Source organism: Rana temporaria, chromosome 9 (assembly GCF_905171775.1).
Source record: "Rana temporaria chromosome 9, aRanTem1.1, whole genome shotgun sequence".
NCBI classification, from domain to species: Eukaryota; Metazoa; Chordata; class Amphibia; order Anura; family Ranidae; genus Rana; species Rana temporaria.
Window position 1 is genome coordinate 53229862 of NC_053497.1, and position 21197 is coordinate 53251058.

General features: G+C 42.3%; 1 protein-coding gene across 5 annotated transcripts in view; it reads left to right on the forward strand.

Moving 5' to 3' along the window:
* Positions 1-16187, forward strand: part of VARS1 (valyl-tRNA synthetase 1) — a 101994-nt gene extending 85807 nt beyond the window's left edge. For all 5 annotated transcript variants that reach the window (XM_040323482.1, XM_040323484.1, XM_040323483.1 and 2 more), the window contains exons 27-31: positions 2498-2704; positions 7743-7854; positions 12732-12907; positions 13027-13176; positions 15941-16187. In XM_040323482.1, coding sequence (XP_040179416.1) covers positions 2498-2704; positions 7743-7854; positions 12732-12907; positions 13027-13176; positions 15941-16009 — 714 coding nt within the window. In that variant the 3' untranslated portion in view covers positions 16010-16187. The remainder of the gene's footprint in view (positions 1-2497; positions 2705-7742; positions 7855-12731; positions 12908-13026; positions 13177-15940) is intronic.
* Positions 16188-21197: the final 5010 nt, after the last annotated feature.

A 21197-nucleotide genomic window follows, 5' to 3' on the forward strand; every position in this document is an offset into this window, starting at 1 on the left:
TGTGTCGTCGCACCGATTCGGACGGGGGCCATTGCTGGTAACTGCCGACGATTTTGGCATGCGATTTGACATGTCACATCGCATGCCAAATCGCTCCTATGTGAACAATGGCTTAAAGGGGTTGTAAAGGTTTGTTTTTTATTTTCTAAATAGGTTCCTTTAAGCTAGTGCATTGTTGGTTGACTTACCTTTTCCTTTGATTTCCCTTCTAAATGTTTTTTTTCTTTGTCTGAATTTATCACTTCCTGTTTCTCCTCAGTAAGCTTGCCCCCATCATCTGGCTGGGGGTTAGTCAGCAAGAACAGCTTACTGAGGAGGAACAGGAAGTGAGAAATTCAGACAAAGAAAAAAAACCTTTAAAAAGGAAATCGAAGAAAGGTTTTGAGTGCAGCTGTGCATAATTTATTGGAATATTCACCAAGTGCACTTTTTTTGGTTTATATTGTTTTAATATATGAGTTGTTGTTGCAGTATTTTCCCTAAAGTAATATTAGATGTCACACTGATACTTTTGTTGCCCTATGTCCAAAACTTGCCTGTTCTATCCCGCCGGGAACTTATCAAAGCCAACTGCCAGACACATTCTCCATCCTGCAGCTGCACGTATACAAGGGGAAATGTTTATAGCCTGCAGTTCTGATCAAGCAGATTTCTTTCTAACAGGGTGGTTGAACAGACGTTGATCGATAGATCGACTTATGGTCAACCACAGTGCCCATCAATGGATCAAAATTCAGACGGTCCCTACTGAAGTGGCTGAATTTTGATCTATCTGTGGCCGTCTTTGGACTTGCATTGTGAAAAGGAGCAGTAAAACACATCGGGGGTTATTTACTAAAGGCAAATCCACTTTGCACTGCACTTGAAATTGCACTGAAAGTGCTCTTGGAAGTGCAGTCGCTGTAGATAAGATCTGAAATGAAGGGAAGCTCTGCTAATTTTATCATCCAATCAAGTGCAAGCTAAAATGCTGTTTTTTATTTTCCTTGCATGTCCCGCTCAGATCTACAGCAACTGCACTTTCAGTGCAATTTCAAGCGCACTTTGCACTTGTAGTGCAAAGTTGATTTGCCTTTTGTAAATAACCCCCATTGTGTTTGTCATTGTGTGCACTGCAAAGCAGGGAGAAGAGCCTGAGTATGTATTAAACAATTATGGATAAACCCATGTGTATATAAAATTGTGAACTATATATAGAAGCAACATTTAAAAAAAAATAAAAAAAATAATCAAGTTTGAACACATGCATCCAAAAACAATTGAAAATACTATTAGGCCCCATACACACGAAAGAATCCATCCGCTGAAAAATCCCAGCGAATGGGTTTCAGCGGATAGATCCTATGGTGTGTACACTCCAGCGGATCTGTTTCCGCGGATATTTCTCCCCTGGGATGGATTCCAGCAGATCGGGTATTTGCTGACATGCTAAACAAATCTATCTGCTGGAATCCATCCCAACGGATGGATCCGCTGGTCTGTATAGACTCACCAGATCCATCCGTCCGAAGGGATCCCCCGCATGCGTCGTAATGATTCGACGCATGCGTGGAATTCCTTATATGACAGCGTCGCGCACGTCGCCGCGTCATAATCGCGGCGACGGCGCGACACGTCATCGCCAGAGGATTTCGGCGCGGATTTCAATGCGATGGTGAGTACACTCCATCGCATGAAAATCCGCAGAAATCCTCGAGAGGATTTATCCGCGGAAACGGTCCGCTGGACCGTATTCGCGGATAAATTCTCTTGTGTGTATGGGGCCTTGCATAGTAGGTGAGGTTGAAAAAAGACCATCAAGTCCAACCTATTCATTCCCTTTTTTCTTCTGTCTCATCCATGCCAAATTTTCTTTCGTTCTTTTAATCCTTGTACACACGACCGGTTTTCCCGGCAGGAAAACTGCCAGGAGAGCATTTGGCCGGGAATTCCGGCTGTGTGTATGCTCCCTAGCAGTTTTCCCGTCAGGAAAACAACTGTGAATCCCGACGGGAAAATAGAGAACCCTGCTCTCTATTTTGCCATCAGGATTCCCATCGAACTGTTTTCCGTTGAGAAAACCGGTCGTCTGCATGCTTACCCACAGGGTAGAAGAACCGCGCATGCTTGATAACACTTCGACGCATGCGCGGTAGCATACAACGTTAGTCTGGGGTGTAGCAAGATGGCGGCGACGGAATTGAATGCGTCGAGACATCGGCTCGTCGTAGTTGATGACGTCACCGGGTTCTTGCCTTTCAAAGGAACGGTGGGTTTTTGTGTGGCCGTCTGTATACACTGCTTTTCAGGGCAAGCTCGTGCCAGGAATCCCGTCGGGAAAACCAACGTTTTTTTTTTCTGATGGGATTCCCGGTCGTGTGTACAGGGCTTTACACTAAAACCTGTTTAGTGCAACAGAATACAATTAGAGTCCACGGCCATCGGTTATATGGGAATGTGAAGCAATTTTAAATATGAACCATTGACTTCTACCTTCTCTTTTTTTTTTTTTTTGTAGGAGTGTTTGAAGCCTGTGTTTGCTGGCTCAGATGAAATCGCCATTGCTGTAGCACAGAATACACTGTATACTTGTCTGGATGCCGGTCTCCGTCTCCTTTCCCCCATCATGCCTTTCCTTACAGAAGAGCTTTACCAGCGCCTCCCCCGAAGATCCTCTGAGCAGTTCCCAAGTGTCTCTGTAGCTCCTTATCCTGAGACCACTGAGGTAGGCACTACTGAGTATCATCGTTTGTATACTTTGTGTATTTGTCTGTTTAACCACTTAAGCCCCGGACCTTTAGGCAGCTAAATGCCCAGGCCAGGTTTTGCAATTCGGCACTGCATCGCTTTAACAGACAATTGCGCAGTCGTGCGATGTGGCTCCCAAACAAAATTGGCGTCCTTTTTTCCCCACAAATAGAGCTTTCTTTTGGTGGTATTTGATCACCTCTGCGGTTTTTATTTTTTGCACTGTAAACAAAAATAGAGCGACAATTTTGAAAAAAATGCAATATTTTTTACTTTTTGCTGTAATAAATATCCCCCAAAAACATATATAAAAATTTATTTTTTCCTCAGTTTAGGCCGATACGTGTTCTTCTACCTATTTTTGGTAAAAAAAAAATCGCAATAGGCGTTTATCGATTGGTTTGCGCAAAATTTATAGCGTTTACAAAATAGGGAATAGTTTTATTGCATTTTTATTAATTATTTTTTTTTTTACTACTAATGGCGGCCATCAGCGATTTTTTTTTTTTGTGACTGCGACATTATGGCGGACACTTCGGACAATTTTGACACATTTTTGGGACCATTGTCATTTTCACAGCAAAAAATGCATTTAAATGACATTGTTTATTGTGAAAATGACAGTTGCAGTTTGGGAGTTAACCACAGGGGGCGCTGTAGGAGTTAGTGTTCACTTAGTGTGTGTTTACAACTGTAGGGGGGTGTGGCTGTAGGACTGACGTCATCGATCGAGTCTCCCTATATAAGGGATCACTCAATCGATGCAGCGCCATACGACTCTCCCCGTTCTTCAGCTCAGGGGAGCGATCGCGACGGAGCGGCTATAAACAAATAGCCGCGCCGTCGTCCCGGATCGCTCCCCGCGGGAATCCGACCGCCGCATGTAGTGGGGGGGGGGTCCCGATCGGACCCCCCACCCGCTAGAAGGCAAGGACGTACCTGTACACCCATTTGCCTGTACGTGCCATTCTGTGGACGTACATATACATGCGGCGGTCGGGAAGTGGTTAAGGCAGGAACTGTCTGTTGCAAGCAAGAAGAATTAAAGTTCGGAACGTGTTGGTTTAAAAAAGATATGGATTTGGTTGATTGCAAGAAAGATTCGTGGTGCCTTTTTATGTGTAGACTACCTTTTTTGTTGCCTACCTGTGTAATGGTACTGATTCATCGTCCAATGAGCAGACTGCGGATACTAAACTGTCTTGTAATAAAAGTTCTGTTGAATACATGAAAGAACACTAATGAATAAAGTGGTAATGAATCATTCAGGGTGGGAATTGCATCCTCTCACCTCCCTCGCCAGATAGGGTGCCGGCTCAGTATACAGGAAATATGTGAACAAAGAAAGTCCGGGTGGCCGCACCCCAAATCCGGGTGGTCGCACCCCAAATGAATTCCTTTATTGAAAGTAGTCCATGCAACAAGATAAATCAGAATAAAAATCACAACTGCTGATGCGTTTCACACCACTTTATCGTTGCTTAGTCAACGCCAACACTAATGTATAGTTTTACACTCCTCCAGTGTTAGCCCTGAACTCAGGTAGTTGGCAGGTCAGCCTACATTGAGCTATGCAGCCTAACACCCCTTTCTCATGGGGTGGACTCCATTTTGATCAACAGGGGATCTGGCCGCTGATCAGAGTAGAGTGGGCAGATGACAGAGCTAACACATTTTGACTTGATCTTGATGGGTTCTCTGTAAGCTGCCCACATACTAACATAATGCGCAGTCTGAGATTTCTGGTGAGCTGCAGTTGGTTAGATCTGAAGCAGATGTTACATTCAGTGACCCTAGGGGCAATGGGTAGTGTATGAGAGTTGCGCTGTGGCACAGAAATGTGTTCAGCATTTATATGGGTTACATGCAGTGGCCCGGATTCAAGGAGCAATTGCGCCTGTGTAACCATAGGTTACACAGCGCAATTGCTTACTTGCCCCGGCGTTACGAATGCTCCTGATTCAGGAACATCGTAACGCCGACTGCAGCCTAAAATCTGCGTGGCATAAGGCTAGGGGGCGCTCCCATTGTGCTCCCATTGTGCTCAGTGTATAGTATGCAAATTGCATACTAACACCGATTCACAATGTTGCGCGAGCCCTGCGTACGCAATTTACGTCGTTTCCGTACGGCGTGTTTAGCGTAAGGCTGCCCCTTCAAATAGCAGGGGCAGCCAATGCTAAAGTCGTTCCCGCGTCGCGACGTTCGAATTTTACGTAATTTGCGTAAGTGATTCGTGAATGGTGCTGGACGCCATTCACGTTCACTTTGAAGCAAATGACGTCCTTGCGACGTCATTTGCCGCAATGCACGCCGGGAAAGTTTCCCGACGGAGCATGCGCTCTACGCTCGGCGCGGGAGCGCGCCCAATTTAAATGATTCCCGCCCCCTACGGGATCATTTACATTAGGCGCCCTTACGCAGGGCAAGTTTACACAGCGCACACGCAATTTACGGAGCTACTGCTCCGTGAATCACGGGTAGCGCAGTAAATTTGCGGGGGTGCAGGGCAAAAACACTGCCCTGCGCCTCCGCAAATAAGGGGCAAATCTACCTGAATCCGGGCCAGTGTTTTTACTTGGAGCACCAAGTCACTGTGTGTTGCTGGCTTGACCTCCGAGTTTCAACAATGGCTCTAAGGAGTTTTCTTACTTGCACATACACAAGAGCACTGGTATTATACATTTTGGAATATTGGCTATAGATGATTATTACAATGTGAATAGTGCCGCTCATTCACATATATGTTAGTGTTAGTATAATGGTGGCAGCTGAGTGGTCACAATAAAACTATAAAAATAAGCGTAGGCACACATTTCTTCTTCAGTTTTCTCTGTATACACTTGCTGAAAGGGTTCTCTTGGAAGTATCCTCTTATTTCTATCCTAACTATACAACGTCTGATAGGGAGGAATCCACACAACTGCTCAATAACCGCACAGGTAAAAATAAAACAATTGGCCTAAGGCTTTGTAAATAAAATTTAATGTACCGTATATACTCGAGTATAACCCAAGGTACCTAATTTTACCCCCCAAAAAATGGAAAACGTATTAACTCGAGTATAAGCCTAGGGGGGGAAATGCAGCAGCTACTGTAAGCAGAAAAGAGGGTCAACAATGCCCATTTGCATGCCTCACTGTGCCCATTGCAACCTCACTGTGCCCATTGCAACCTCACTGTGCCCGAGTCAGTGTACCTGAAATACTTGGCAGGCTGCGGGCGTCCATTCATTGTTTAGGAGATGGGCAAGCCTTGCTCAGGGTTGGTGAGCTCCATAAAGCCATCTTCTTCATCTCCAATGTTGTGGCTTTGTGAGACCGAGAGCCAAGAGGGGAGAGAGGCAGGCGCTGCAGCCGCGGTGCCATCTTGGATTTGTCCAGAGGCTGGCTGGGTCAAATAGGCCATTATTTTCTAGGGGTGTCTGTTCCCCTTTCATTTGGCAGACATCATGCCACGCTGCAGGGGGTGAGGAGGGTCCCTGGATGCTATTCCGGTCCAAAAACGAGGTCCAGTTGCGATGGTATGTGTCGCTGAATCCTGGGCTGCCACAGAATTTAAAGGAGAATGTCCATGCGGCTCGGATGTTTAAATGACACGGTCTCCTCCTGGTCCCATTCCGTGATAGGCGTTTCCCAGCAGCCTATCACGGACCTCTTCTCATCCTCGGACTCAGTTTCCCAGCAGACACTGGGAAACTGAGTCCGAGGATGAGAGGACGTCCGTGATAGGCTGCTGGGAAACGCCTATCAAGGAGCAGGACCAGGAGGAGACCGCAAAATTTAAACAATGGACGCCCGGAGCCTGACAAGATTTTCAGGTACACTGACTCGAGTATAAGCAGAGGGGTGTATTTTCAGCCCTAAAAAAAGGACTTGTACTCGAGTGTATATGGTAATCTTCTCTGCAAAGTCTGCATGCAAGTTAAAGTGGAACTGAGCTCTCTCAATAAACATGAACTCGTTTTAATTCTTCTGCTGCTAGCATTATTAAATAGGTAGGAAGGTTTATTATTTTTACTTTTTTTACTTATTTTATCGGCCTAGACCAAAATGATTTCATATATCCCAGGAGTCTTCAAGGGCATTCATTTTCTTTCATCTGGAGGATGGGAGGGGAGGATTCTTAGCTAAGCACATTCTTCTGCCTGCATGCCTGTGGTAAGGGCAGATGGAGTCCTGGAAGTAAATGCTACGTTAATCATCTGCCCTTACTTAAAGCGGGAGTTCACCCGAATTTTTTTTTTTTAACATTAGATTGATGCTCATTTTGTCAAGGGGAATCGGGTAGTTTTTTTTAAATCGAAGCAGTACTTACCGTTTTAGAGAGCGATCTTCTCTGCTGCTTCCGGGTATGGTCTTCGGGACTGGGCGTTCCTATTTGATTGACAGGCTTCCGACGGTCGCATACATCGCGTCACGAGTAGCCGAAAGAAGCCGAACGTGGGTGCGGCTCTATACGGCGCCTGCGCACCGACGTTCGGCTACTTTAGGAAAATCGTGACACGATGTATGCGACCGTCGGAAGCCTGTCGGAAGACTGTTAATCAAATAGGAATGCCCAGTCCCGCAGCCCATACCCGGAAGCGGCGGAGAAGATCGCTCTCTAAAACGGTAAGTACTGCTTCGTTTTTAAAAAAACTACCCGATTCCCCTAGACAAAATGAGCCTCAATCCAATGTTAAAAATTAACATTTCCGGGTGAAATGGATGGAAAAGTGAGTTTGCTTTAAATGTTAACAATGAATAAAATTTGGTTTGTGGTCTTCAGATACAGTTTAGTTCCAATTTAACAAGGCCTATTGAGTGAGGAAGCTTCATAAGAACATACATATAATAGGTTATGTCTCTAAAATATCAGGGTGAAGAGTGGGGTTTGTGGGACAGACATGTATCTGTTACCCCTGACAAACACCTAGCTGTGTTTTTGGTTGTTTAAGGTCCCACAAAGACCGTTTTCATACCACAACACATGATGTCCGGAATCATTCCTTTCTGTATATTTTCTGTTTGCAGTTCCGCTGGCGACACGAAGGCACTGAGAGGAAGATGGATATTGCATTGCTTATAGTGAAATCCATCCGGTCTCTGCGGGCTGACTACAATCTCACCAAGACAAAAGCAGACTGTAAGTACTCATACATAATAAAGAGAACTGTACAAGGTAAAAAATACAGATATGGAATAGATTTTGGGTCCAAAAGTTGCATTCTTTGAGGAGACCACTAGATGGTGCAATTATTGATATGTTCTTGTCTGGTACACAGCACATTGCACAGCAGATAACACATATGCTGCCATGCATTGTGGACTTCCTCTGCAAGTCATTGCAATGCTAGAATTATTTACTTTAACCACTTATCCCCCGGACCATATTGCTGCCCAAAGACCAGAGTACTTTTTGCGATTCGGGACTGCGTCGCTTTAACAGACAATTGCGCGGTCGTGCGACGTGGCTCCCAAACAAAATTGGTGTCCTTTTTTTCCCACAAATAGAGCTTTCTTTTGGTGGTATTTGATCACCTCTGCGTTTTTTATTTTTTTGCGCTATAAACAAAAATAGAGCGACAATTTTGAAAAAAATGAATATTTTTTACTTTTTGCTGTAATAAATATCCCCCAAAAATATATAAAAAAACATTTTTTTTCCTCAGTTTAGGCCGATACGTATTCTTCTACATATTTTTCGTAAAAAAAAAAATCGCAATAAGCGTTTATTGATTGGTTTGCGCAAAAGTTATAGCGTTTACAAAATAGGGGGTATTTTTATGTCATTTTTATTAATATATATTTTTGACTAGTAATGGCGGCGATCAGCGATTTTTTTTTTTCGGTATTGCGACATTAAGGCGGACACTTCGGACACTTTTGACACATTTTTGGGACCATTGGCATTTTTATAGCGATCAGTGCTATAAAAATGCATTGAATTACTATAAAAATGCCGCTGGCAGTGAAGGGGTTAACACTAGGGGGCGGGGAAGGGGTTAAGTATGCCTGGGTGTGTTCTTACTGTGGGGGGGGGGGGGGGGCCTCACTAAGGGAAACACTGATCCTCGGTTCATACATTGTATGAACCGAAGATCAGCATTTCCCCTGCTGACAGGACCGGGAGCTGTGTGTTTACACACACAGCTCCCGGTCCCCGCTCTGTAACGAGCAATCGCGTGTGCCCGGCGGCGATCGCGCCTGCCGGGCACACACACGGGAGTCGGGGGCGAGCCTAGTGGCGGCTGAGAGAGAGGACTTTATACTACGTGCTCTCGACCTGCCGACGTAGAACGGCGGTGCGCGGTCGGCTAGTGGTTAAACCAGGATCTTGTTGGCACTTTTTGTTTACAAGTTTAAATCCGTATTTTTGCTAGACATTACTTCTAACCCCCAAACATTATACAGTTTTTTTTCTGCTGCCTAGCTAAAAGAAAAAATGTACGACTCCCTTGTATCTTCCATAGCAGTACTATCCCAGTCTCAGCCATAGCAGGGCAGGTCACTGTCTCTTGATAGGAGCAATGTTATTTGTTTAAAATGTTTATTGCATTTCCTTCAGTAGTTAGGGCTCCCCTTCCTCTTTTCACAGGACTTTGAACACGATGGTTCCATCTTTTATTATATAGGACAGTGTTTCTGTTGAGGAGTGGCCAAGAAAGCTTTTATGATACTCAGACTTTGGAATCAATGTGTTTGTACTATAGTTGTATTTAGACAGGCCATAAACAATAATCTGCAGGGATAATTGGGTATCATCAGCTGCTGTTCTTTTGGTTATCCTGAAGTGAACTGGTCTTTTATTGATCATATTTAACAGTATTGCTATTCAGAGTGCATAGACTAATTCCTATTTCTCCCTGATTGAGAGAAGGTTATGTTTTAATGTCACAACCAAAGTCACACAGAGGGCCAGATTCTCGTAGACTGGCGTAAAACAGTGGCGGCGTAACGTATCTCATTTACGTTACGCGGCCGCAAGTTTTACGGGCAAGTGCTTGATTCACAAAGCACTTGCCTGTAAAGTTGCGGCGGCGTAGCGTAAATTCTCCGGCGCAAGCCCGCCTAATTCAAATGATCCAGGAAGGGGGCGTGGATCATTTAAATTAGGCGCGTTCCCGCGCCGATCGTACTGCGCATGCGCCGTCCCTAAAATTTCCCGACGTGCATTGCGCTAAATTATGTCGCATGGACGTCATTGGTTTCGACGTTAACGTAAATGGCATCCAGCGCCATTCACGGACGACTTGCGCAAACGACGTACTTTTTTAAATTTCGACGCGGGAACGACGGCCATACTTAACATTGGTTGCCCCTCATATAGCAGGGGCAACTTTACGCGTCGCAAAAGCTACGGAAACGTCGTAAATTCTCTGCGTCAACCGTGCGTACGTTCGGGAATCTCGCGTAAATAGCTAATTTGCATAGACGACGGGGAAAACGACGTCGGCGACACCTAGCGGCGGGGGAAAAAAATGCATCTAAGATCTGACAGCGTAAGAGCCTTACGCCTGTCAGATCTAATGGATATTTATGCGTAACTGAATCTAAGAATCAGTCGCATAGATACGCCGGGCCAGATTAGGACTTACGACGGCGCAAATGGCGTTGCGCCGTCGTAAGCCCTTTGAGAATCTGGCCCAGAAAGTCCAGTTTAGCTATCATGAGGTGTTTAGACTCCAATGTTTCTCCACTCCAGTCCTCAAGGCGCCCCAACAGGTCATGTTTTCAGGCTTCCCATTATTTTGCACAGGTGATTTGATCAGTTTCAATGCTTTAGTAATTACCACAGCTGTTTATACTGAGGGAAATCCTGAAAACATGACCTGTTGGGGCGCCTTGAGGACTAGAGTTGAGAAACACTGGTGGACATTTAAGCTAGGACCCTGGCGCTACAAGACTAAACTGTTGTCTTTGTTGTGCTGTATCCTGAGATAAACTGAGTAAAACCCTGGTGATATACTACTGAATGGCAAGGTTTCATTGACCACATTTTGGTCATGGACCATCTTGAGATGTAAACGGTTACAGCTTTGCCTTTAAGCGGTAGTAAAGCCCGCTTTGTGATTTTTACCTAGAGTTAAGCCTATATTAACTGATTCAGCCCCGGAAGAATTTACCCCCCTTCCCGACCAGAGCACTTTTTACAATTTTGGCACCGCGTCATTTTAACTGACAATTGCGCGGTCATGCGACGCTGTACCCAAACAAAAGTTGCGTCCTTTTTTCCCACAAATATAACTTTTTTCTTTTGGTTGTATTTGATCACCTCTGCGGTTTTTATTTTTTTGCGCTATGAACAAAAGAACATCAACAATTTTGAAAAAAATATATATATATATCTTTTACTTTTTGCTATAATAAATATCAAACATTTTTTTTAAAAAAAACTTTAGGCTGATATGTATTCTTCTACATATTTTTGGCAAAAAAAATCATTATGGCATTCTTATTATTTTATTTTTTACAAGTAATGGCGGCGATCTGTTATTTTTAATGGGACTGTGACATTATGGTGGACAGATCAGACACTTTTGACACATTTTTGGGACCAGTGACAATTTTACAGCGATCAGTGCTATAAAAACGCACTGTGTACTGTAAAATTGTCACTGGCAGGAAGGGGTTAACACTAGGGGGCGATCAAGGGGTTAACTGTGTTCCCTCTCTGTGTTCTAACTGAATGGGGATGGGACTTAATAGGGGAAATGACAGATTGCTGTTCATACTTTGTATGAACACATGATCAGTCATTACTCCCCTGAAAGAACCGGGATCTGTGTGTTTACACACACAGATCCGGTTCTTGCTGTGTCACGAGCGATCGTGGCTGGGCACTTGCATCGGCTCCGGGGGCGCGCAGCGGGTGCGTATATAATGTCATCACAGCTCCAGGCCAATCTCACCGCTGGAGCCCGCAAACCTGGAAGGAAGAACCGGGGAAGATGTCAGCCCTCTCAGCGATGACAGCGCACTACTGGAGGGCTTCTTTCTAAGGGGAGCAGGGCCGTCTTTAATTTTGATTGGCCCCTGTGCAAAAAAAAATCTTGCCCCCCCCATGCAATTTTGCTCTCCACCTGCTCTGAGACATACAATAAATATCAGCTAGACTTAAAATCAGTTTACTGTATCAGATCAGGCAGTGATTGCGATTGGTTTGCAGAGGTTACAGCATATCATTACCACTTACTGACTGGTTGCTAGAGGTTAGAGCAGACATTACAGCTCACTGATTAGTTGCTAGAGTTTACAGCACATGATTTCTTGTTGTTGATTGGTTGCTAGAGATTAGTGTACAGTAATACTGCTCATTAATTGGTTGCTAGAGGCTACAGCACATCATCTCTTCATTGCAGAGGGTCATGATATACATATGAATGCTGCCTTCATTTACATATGAATGTCTCCGCTATTTACATATGAATGCTCCCGTTATTTGCATATGAATGACGGCTATTTACATGTAAACACAGGGTCTGCAGGTGAGTCATCTGTGCACAACAATAGGGCAGAGCTGGACAGCATTAGTAGCACTTCACACTGAGATATCTGGACACAGCACAGGACTAAAACTTCAAGGGACAAGGGAATTTAAACTGGGATAGTTGGCAAGTAAGAGGCAGCTGCTTTGGGCCCCACAACATCGACAGGGCCCAGGGCAGCTGCCCCTTTCGCCCTGCCTTAAAGACGGCCCTGAAGGGGAGTATTTGATAATGTGCTAGTATGTGATGCATATTATGCAATTGCTTTGCAGGTTTGTTTGTTTTTTTAAACTGACACGGTTTACTACAGCTTTGAAGTGTAAGTCTGCACAAAAAAAGAAAAACTCATCAAGTACAACTCTGAATGCACATTCACTTATTTTTTGTCTCTTTAAAAATGCTGCAAGTAAAGAGAAATACATGTTAATCTGCAAAATGATCCAGTGAGCCACTATAGCTACATATTAGTGTCTTACTGGGAACAGTTTGGTACTGCCACAAGCCATTAACTCTCTCTCCTCCTTTGTCCTCCTAGGTTACGTTAGGTGTGAGGATGATGATACCAGGGCTGTGGTTGCTGCTTATACTTCATACATCACAGTCCTCTCCTCTTCTCGCTCTTTGATGATCCTGCAGCCTGCAGACCCCGCTCCAGAGGGCAGTGCTGTTAACACCGCATCTGATAAAGCCACCGTCTACCTTATTCTCAAGGTGAGCACTGCAGGGCAATATAGTGACATAACGGGATGACTGCCGCTGGAAAGCACAGCCCTGTTTATTTGCAGCACTCGGGTACAGAAGGTGATATTTATTCTTGTGTCTCCTGGCAGGGTCTTATTGATGTAGAAAAAGAAGTGGCTAAGCTGCAAGTGAAGAAAACCGAGCTGAGCCGACAGCTAGAGAAACTGCAGGAGCGGGTGTCTGGAGCAGATTACCGCAGCAAAGTTCCCACTGCAGTACAGCAACAAGATGCTGACAAGGTGAGTTTCAGCTCATAGTAGGGTCTGTTAGAAGGAAGAGGTATATATGATACTGTAGATTAGAGCTGAGCTCCAGTTTTAAAGCTGTTGGGTCCTTGTCAGTCTCCCACCAATAATGTAGCCTCTCCTTTCTTTCTTCTTCTCTTCCCCTTTCCTCCACTCTCCTCTATTCCTCCCTCACTTCCTTTGCTCTTCCTCTTTTCTCCCTCCTCTCTCTCCCCTTATCCCTATCCTGCTCTTTCTGCCTTATGCTCCCTCTCTGTCCCTATCCTCTTCTCACGCTCTCTCAATGTCTTTTTTTCTTCTCACTCATACATTTTTGTGTCTTTCCTCCTCTTCCCTCTTCACCCATCTCAGGCCCCGTACACACGACCGAGTTTCTCGGCAGAATTCAGCCAGAAACTCGATCGGAGCCGTATTCTGCCGAGAAACCCGGCCGTGTGTACACTTTTGGCCGAGGAAACCGACGAGGAACTCGTCGAGCCAAATAGAGAACAAGTTCTCTATTTCCTTGTTAGTCAATGAGGAAACTTGGCTCGCAGAGATCCTCGGCGGCTTCACAAGGAACTCGACGAGCAAAACGATGTGTTTTGCCCGTCGAGTTATTGCCGCATTAAAAATACCAGTTAATTTAAGCTAAGGCAAGGGGCAACTCGCATATGGGTGGATGATGCAAGCACATATGTAATGGTAACAGCCAGTCTCTGAAACTCCCTGGATCGTCCCGGTGAATTGGCAGCATCAGGCAGTGGCTGTGTAAACAGATGACTGTAGAATGCGGCCGATTGCCTCCGTAACCAGCATGGAATGCAAGATGGCACCGGACCGGACGTGACATCACTACTTAGGCCACGCTGACGTAAAGTGGGCAGTACTGCTTTTTGAAGCTTCCGCTTTTTCCTCAGACCTGATTGGCTGACAGACACATCTAATATAAGGAAATGAATGGGACAGGGCTGGAGAGTTACTTGACAGTCTGATATAATAAAGCGGGACTCTGGCACACATATGCAGTCCCTTACAAACATAGCACAATACATCAACAACATTTCTTTAGGATAATTAGCCTTAAAACTGCAGCGATTGGCCGCTTCCTACAGTCATTTTCCACCCACATGTGAGTTGACCCTCGTCTTCACTTTATTAAACAGGTATTTTTAACGCTGCACTTAGTCTGGTGCCCCTCTGTTCTTCTCTTCCATATCATAGAGTTGCCTATTTCAGGGAGCTGGTGCTGCTATTCATCACTCTATGGACTCTAATAATGGACATACCATTGTATGATATTCACTCCCTCCCCTCTTTTCATTCGCCCCCCCCAACTCTCTCCTGTTTTCGCCTCTCTCTTTGCCTCTCTTCTTCTAAGGCCCCTCTCACACGGTCGGACCGTTCAGGTCCGCCTGTCATATTTGTCGGCGGACCTGAACGGCCGCTCCATACTTCTCCATGGAGCGTTGGATGTCAGCGTAGACATGTCCGCTGACATCCGATCCGCTAAAATCAGACGGATGGCGATATGTCGCCATCCGTCCATGGCGGATCGGATTGGGTAAGATCTGATGAAAACGGACATGCTGTCCGTTTTCGTCCGATCTCTCCATAGGAGACGGCGGTGCTGCACAAGCCCCTCCACGCTCATTGAGCAGAGAGGGACTTGCCATCCACCTGCTCTGCGGAGAGATCTGTGGAGAGATCTCCCGCTGAGCTGGTGGACTCCGCTGAGATGGAGTCCGCCTAGTGTGAAAGGGGCCTTGCTCTTCTCTTTTTGCTCCCTCTGTTTTCCACCTTCTTTGCCTTCTCTCCACTTTCTCTAGCCCTGCATCGGCTCCTTCTATTGATGTGACAGCTCAATCTGGGAAATGCTAGTTGCCCCACTTTCATGGAGACCTTTTTTTCAGTACTGCTTATACCGATAAGTACTTTTACCTGATTTTCCTGATCTACTTGTTGTAGATCAGTCACTCTGCTAGAAAATCAGTCTAACAGCCAGGCAATCCGAATTTATAGGAACAGTACAGGAATGGCAGCCTGTACATTTCTATCATGACAGGTTCACTTTAAAGCGGGAGTTCACCCGAAATTTTTTTTTAAACATTAGATTGATGCTCATTTTGTCAAGGGGAATCGGGTAGTTTTTTTAAAAACGAAGCAGTACTTACCGTTTTAGAGATAGATCTTCTCCGCCGCTCCTGGGTATGGGCTGCGGGACTGGGCGTTTCTATTTGATTGACAGGCTTCCGACGGTCGCATACATCGCATCACGAGTAGCCGAAAGAAGCCGAACGTCGGTGCGGCTCTATACGGTGCCTGCGCACCGACGTTCGGCTACTTTCGGAAAATCGTGACGCGATGTATGCGACCGTCGGAAGCCTGTCAATCAAATAGGAACGCCCAGTCCCGCAGCCAATACCCGGAAGCGGCGGAGAAGATGTATCTCTAAAACGGTAAGTACGGCTTTGATTTTAAAAAAAACTACCCGATTCCCCTAGACTAAATGAGCCTCAATCTAATGTTAAAAATTAACATTTCCGGGTGAACCTCCACTTTAATCTTCACAAGGTCGCTGTCTCATCTGGATGGCCCTCTTTTCAGTAAAGATATTTTTTATCCGTGAAATATTTAAAAGTAACAATATGAGGTTGCTTGCTGTAGAAAACATGTTTTGGTCACAGTTATAAAAAAAAAAAAAAAATCACAGTCAAAAAATGTGTTTTGCTATCCATGATATATGTATTTAACCTTAAACCCCCCTATCTCCCCCTAGATGAAACAGTTGGAGACGGAGAACCAGAAGGTGGTGGAAGCTCTGAGTAGTTTTCAGTCGATGATGTAGTATTTATTTATTTTCCATTTGCTCAGGATTGCGACAACGGCCCATATGCTGCTCCCAAACCTTTCTTTTTTTTAACAAAAACAAGAAAAAAAGTCTAGAAAAACATCATGTATGTGAATGCTGTATCATACAAAAAACATAGGATGTAATAAAAGCTCTAGAATCCTCTAAAAAGAAATTGTGGTGTTTTGTAAGGGCGTGAAAAATATATATTGTGTGTGTGTGTGTGTGTGTGTGTATACAGTACTGTGCAAAGTCTTAGACCGTTGTGAAACAAAATGCTGTAAATTAGGAATTCTTTCAGAAGTAAGTGTTAATAGTTTATTTTTTTTAAATGACGAAAATGGAAAGTAAATAAACAGAAGAGAAATCCAGATCAATATTTGGTGTGACCACCCTTTGCCTTCCAAGCAGCATCAATTCTTCTAGGTACACTTGCACACAGTTTTTGACGGAACTCAGCAGGTAGGTTGTTCCAAACATTAGGGAGAACTAACCACAGATCTGTTGATGTAGACTGCCTCAAATCCTTCTATCTCTTTGCGGAATCCCTCTATTTTGAGATTAGGGCTCTCTGGGGGCCAAGCCATCAATGCCAGGACTTGTTCTTTATGCTGAAGATAGTTCTTAACTACTTGCCGACCAGCTGCCGCAGTTATACGGCGGCAGATCGGCACGGCTGGGCGAGATCACGTAGCTATACGTCATCTCGCCTTTCAGCCAATAGTGGCGCGCGCACGCCCCCTGCTCGTCCCTGATCCCGGCGCGCGTGATCGCCACCGGGCACCTGCGATCGCTCGTTACAGATCGAGAATCGGGAGCTGTGTGTGTAAACACACAGCTCCCGGTCCTGTCAGGGGGGGAAATGACCTATCACCTGTTCATACAATGTATGAACAGCGATTTGTCATTTCCCCAAGTCAGTCCCACCCCCCCTTCAGTTGGAACACACCCAGGGAACATACTTAACCCTTTCCTCGCCCCCTAGTGTTAACCCCTTCCCTGCCAGTGGCATTTTTATAGTAATCAATGCATTTTTATAGCACTGATCGCTATAAAAATGCCAATGGTCCCAAAAATGTGTCAAAAGTGTCCGCCATAATGTCGCAGTACCGATAAAAATCGCTGATCGCCGCCATTACTAGTAAAAAAATAAATATTATTAAAAATTACATAATTTTGTAAGAGCTATAACTTTTGCGCAAACCAATCAATAAACGCTTATTGCTTTTTTTTTTTACGAAAAATATGTAGAAGAATAGGTATCGGCCTAAACTGAGGAAAAACAATGTTTTTATATATATTTTTGGGGGATATTTATTATAGCAAAAAGTAAAAAATATTCATTTTTTTCAAAATTGTCGCTCTATTTTTGTTTATAGCGCAAAAAACGCAGAGGTGATCAAATACCACCAAAAGAAAGCTCTATATGTGGGGAAAAAAAGGATGCCAGTTTTGTTTGGGAGCCACGATGCAGGGCCGCGCAATTGTCAGTTAAAGCGACGCCATGCCGAATCGCAAAAAGTGGCCTGGTCATTGAGCAGCAAAACGTTCCGGGGCTGAAGTGGTTAATAAGTTTCGTATTTCGAATTTTTCAGTTTTTGAATTTTCGCATTTTTCAGTTTTCGAATTTTTCAATTTTCGAAATTTCGACATCGGAAATACGAAAATATTCGGAAATACGAAAATATTCGGAAATACGAAATTTCAAAATTTCGAAAATTGAAAAATTCGAAAATCTTTCAATTTCGAATTTTCGAAATTCGGAAATAGAAAAATTTGAAAAAGAAAATTCAATTTTCGATTTTTTCAATTTTCGATTTTTTCAATTTTCGAATTTTTCAATTTTCGAATTTCGGAAATACGAAATTTCGAAAATTTAAAAATTCGAAAATTGAAAAATAGAAAAATTCGATATTTGAAAAATTCTAAAATTCGAATTTTTCCATTTTCGAATTTTTCAATTTTCGAAATTTCGATTTTTTCAAATTTCGATTTTTTCAAATTTCGAATTTTCGGAAATTCGAAATTTCGAAAATTGAAAATTTTAGAAATTTTCGAATTTCAAATTTTTCAATTTTAGAATTTTTCATTTTCGAAATTCGTAAATACGAAAATTCGGAAATACCAAAATTCGGAAATTGAAAAATTCGAAATTTGAAAAAAAAATAATTTTTTTCGATTTTTTCAATTTTCGAATTTCGGAAATACGAAAGAAGCACAAAGAAAGGGGCAACGTTGAGGACCGTAGATGCACTGGTCAGCCAAGGAAACAATGCAGCATATGAAAGACACATCATGCTTACTTCCCTTTGGCATCGGAAGATGTCCAGCAGTGTCATCCAAATTTCCATTTTCGAATTTTTTCCCATTTAGAATTTTTTCACATTTTGAATTTTTTCACATTTTGAATTTTTCAAATTTTGAATTTTTCACATTTTGAAAAATTCGAAAAATGAAAAATTCGATATTTGAAAAATTGAAAAATTCGATATTTGAAAAATTCGATATTTGAAAAATTCTAAAATTCGAATTTTTCCATTTTCGAATTTTTCAACTTCGAATTTTTCAAATTTCGAATTTTCGTATTTCCGAATTTTCGTATTTCCGAATTTCGGAAATTCGAAATTTCGAAGTTCGAAAATTGAAATTTTTAGAAATGTTAGAAATTTTCGAATTTCAAATTTTTCAATTTTAGAAATTCGTAAATACGAAAATACCAAAATTCGAAATTCTTCTCTGAAGACTAGACGTGCACTGCCAAAAAAATCGTTTTTTTCGTTTGTTATTTTCGTTTTTTTTATTTTTTCGGAAATTCGTCAATTTAAAAAAAAAATCAGTCTTTTTGCTTTTTTCGTAAATTCGGGAAATTTTCGGATTTCCGAAAAAGCAAAAAACGGAAAAAGCGAATGAAACGAAAAAAAAAAATCGGAAATTTTCGAATTTAGAAATTTTTGAAATTTCGTATTTTCGAAATTTCGATTTTTGACATTTCGAATTTTTTAATTTTCAATTTTTTTAATTTTCTTATTTTCGAGGTTTCGTATTTCGAATTTTTCGAATTTTTGAATTTTCGCATTTTTCAGTTTTCGAATTTTTCAATTTTCGAAATCGAAAATATACGGAAATACGAAAATATTCGGAAATGCGAAAATTCGGAAATACGAAATTTCGAAAATTGAAAAATTCGAAAATCTTTCAATTTCGAATTTTCGAAATACGAAAATTCGGAAATACGAAAATTCGGAAATTGAAATCGGAATTTGAAAAAGAAAATTCAATTTTCGATTTTTTCAATTTTCGAATTTTTCAATTTTCGAATTTCGGAAATACGAAAGCAAAACAACAGATTTTTTTTTAAATTTACGAATTTCCGAAAAAATAAAAAAAACGAAAATAACAAACGAAAAAAACGAATTTTTTGGCAGTGCACATGTCTAGACTCTTCAGAGAAGAATTTCGAATTTTGGTATTTCCGAATTTTCGTATTTACGTATTTCGAAAATTGAAAAATTTGAAATTCGAAAATTTCTAAAATTGAAAAAAATTTCAATTTTCGAACTTCGATTTTTTCAATTTTCGAAATTTCGAATTTCCGAAATTTGGAAATACGAAAATTCGAAATTTGAAAAATTCGAAAAATTCGAAATTGGAAATTTCGAAAATTGAAAAATTCGAAAATGGAAAAATTCGAATCTTAGAATTTTTCAAATATCGAATTTTTCAATTTTCGAATTTTTCAATTCGATTTTTTCAGTTTTCGAATTTCGGAAATACGAAAATTCGAAAATTGAAAAATTCCAAATTTCGAAAATTGAAAAATTCGATATTTGAAAAATTGAAAAATTCGATATTTAAAAAATTCGAAAATTCGAATTTTTCCATTTTTCAATTTTCGAAATTTCGAAAATTGAAAAAATCGAAGTTCGAAAATTGAATTTTTTTTCAATTTTAGAAATTTTCGAATTTCAAATTTTTCAATTTTCGAAATTCGTAAATTCGGAAATACGAAAATTCGGAAATACCAAAATTCGGAAATACCAAAATTCGAAATTTGAAACATTTTTCAATTTTCGAAATTTCAAAATTTGAAAAATTCAAAATTTGAAAAATTCAAAATTTGAAAAATTCAAAATTTGAAAAATTGGAAAAGTGAAAAAATTCGAAATTTGAAAAATTCAAAACTTGAAAAATTCGAAAATGGAAATTTGGATGACACTGCTGGACATCTTCCGATGCCAAAGGGAAGTAAGCATGATGTGTCTTTCATATGCTGCATTGTTTCCTTGGCTGACCAGTGCATCTACGGTCCTCAACGTTGCCCCTTTCTTTGTGCTTCTTCAAAAGAGTTTGAACAGCACAGCTTGAAATTCCAGTCTGCTTTGAGATCTTTGCCTGGGAGAGACCTTGACTATGCAGTATAATTACCTTGTGCTCAGTCTTGACATAGTGTATGACCTGTGGCATGAAACTGTCTTCTACAGCCTCACTTTAGCAGAGTTTGGCACAAAGCAAACTTTACAATCACTTTAATGGGTATGACACGACTTCTATGGCTCCTTTAGGACCTGCACCTTTTCTCTTAAATTCCTCCTTCCCTGCCTGAGCCCATTCTCCTGTTGAGGTCGGATTCTTGGTCCTACACACCACCAAACATCTATATGTTGAGTAGAGCTATACGATTAATCGCAAAATGATCGCAATCTCAATTCACACCCCCCCGCGCGCGATCTCCAGGCCGGATGACCCGCGATTTTCGGGTGCGTCCATAGGAAAGTCCCCAACTTTGGCCTAGCTCCAGAGCGGCGGCCATCTTGGTACACCCGGTGGCGGCTACCTCACCGGGAAGTAACGTTTCATCGCCGCCATCTTGCTCCACCCCACACTCCTGCACAGTAATGTTAGTGAGAAGGGGGCAAGCGGACATCTTGTTACACCCAACAGTTTTAAATTTCACAGTTATTTTCAACACAAAACGGAGCTTATGTGCTTAAATACAGTATATGTAAATCTGACAGACTGTTTACATGTTACATTTTAAAAGCAGCAACAAACCTTACATGCTTGCTAATGTGACAGAACACCTCTGATTTTCACATTTAGTTAAATGTGAAAATGGAACTTCCGCTTAACCCACTCCTCGCCCCCTTACATGCCACATTTGGCATGTAATTTTTTTGGGGGGGGA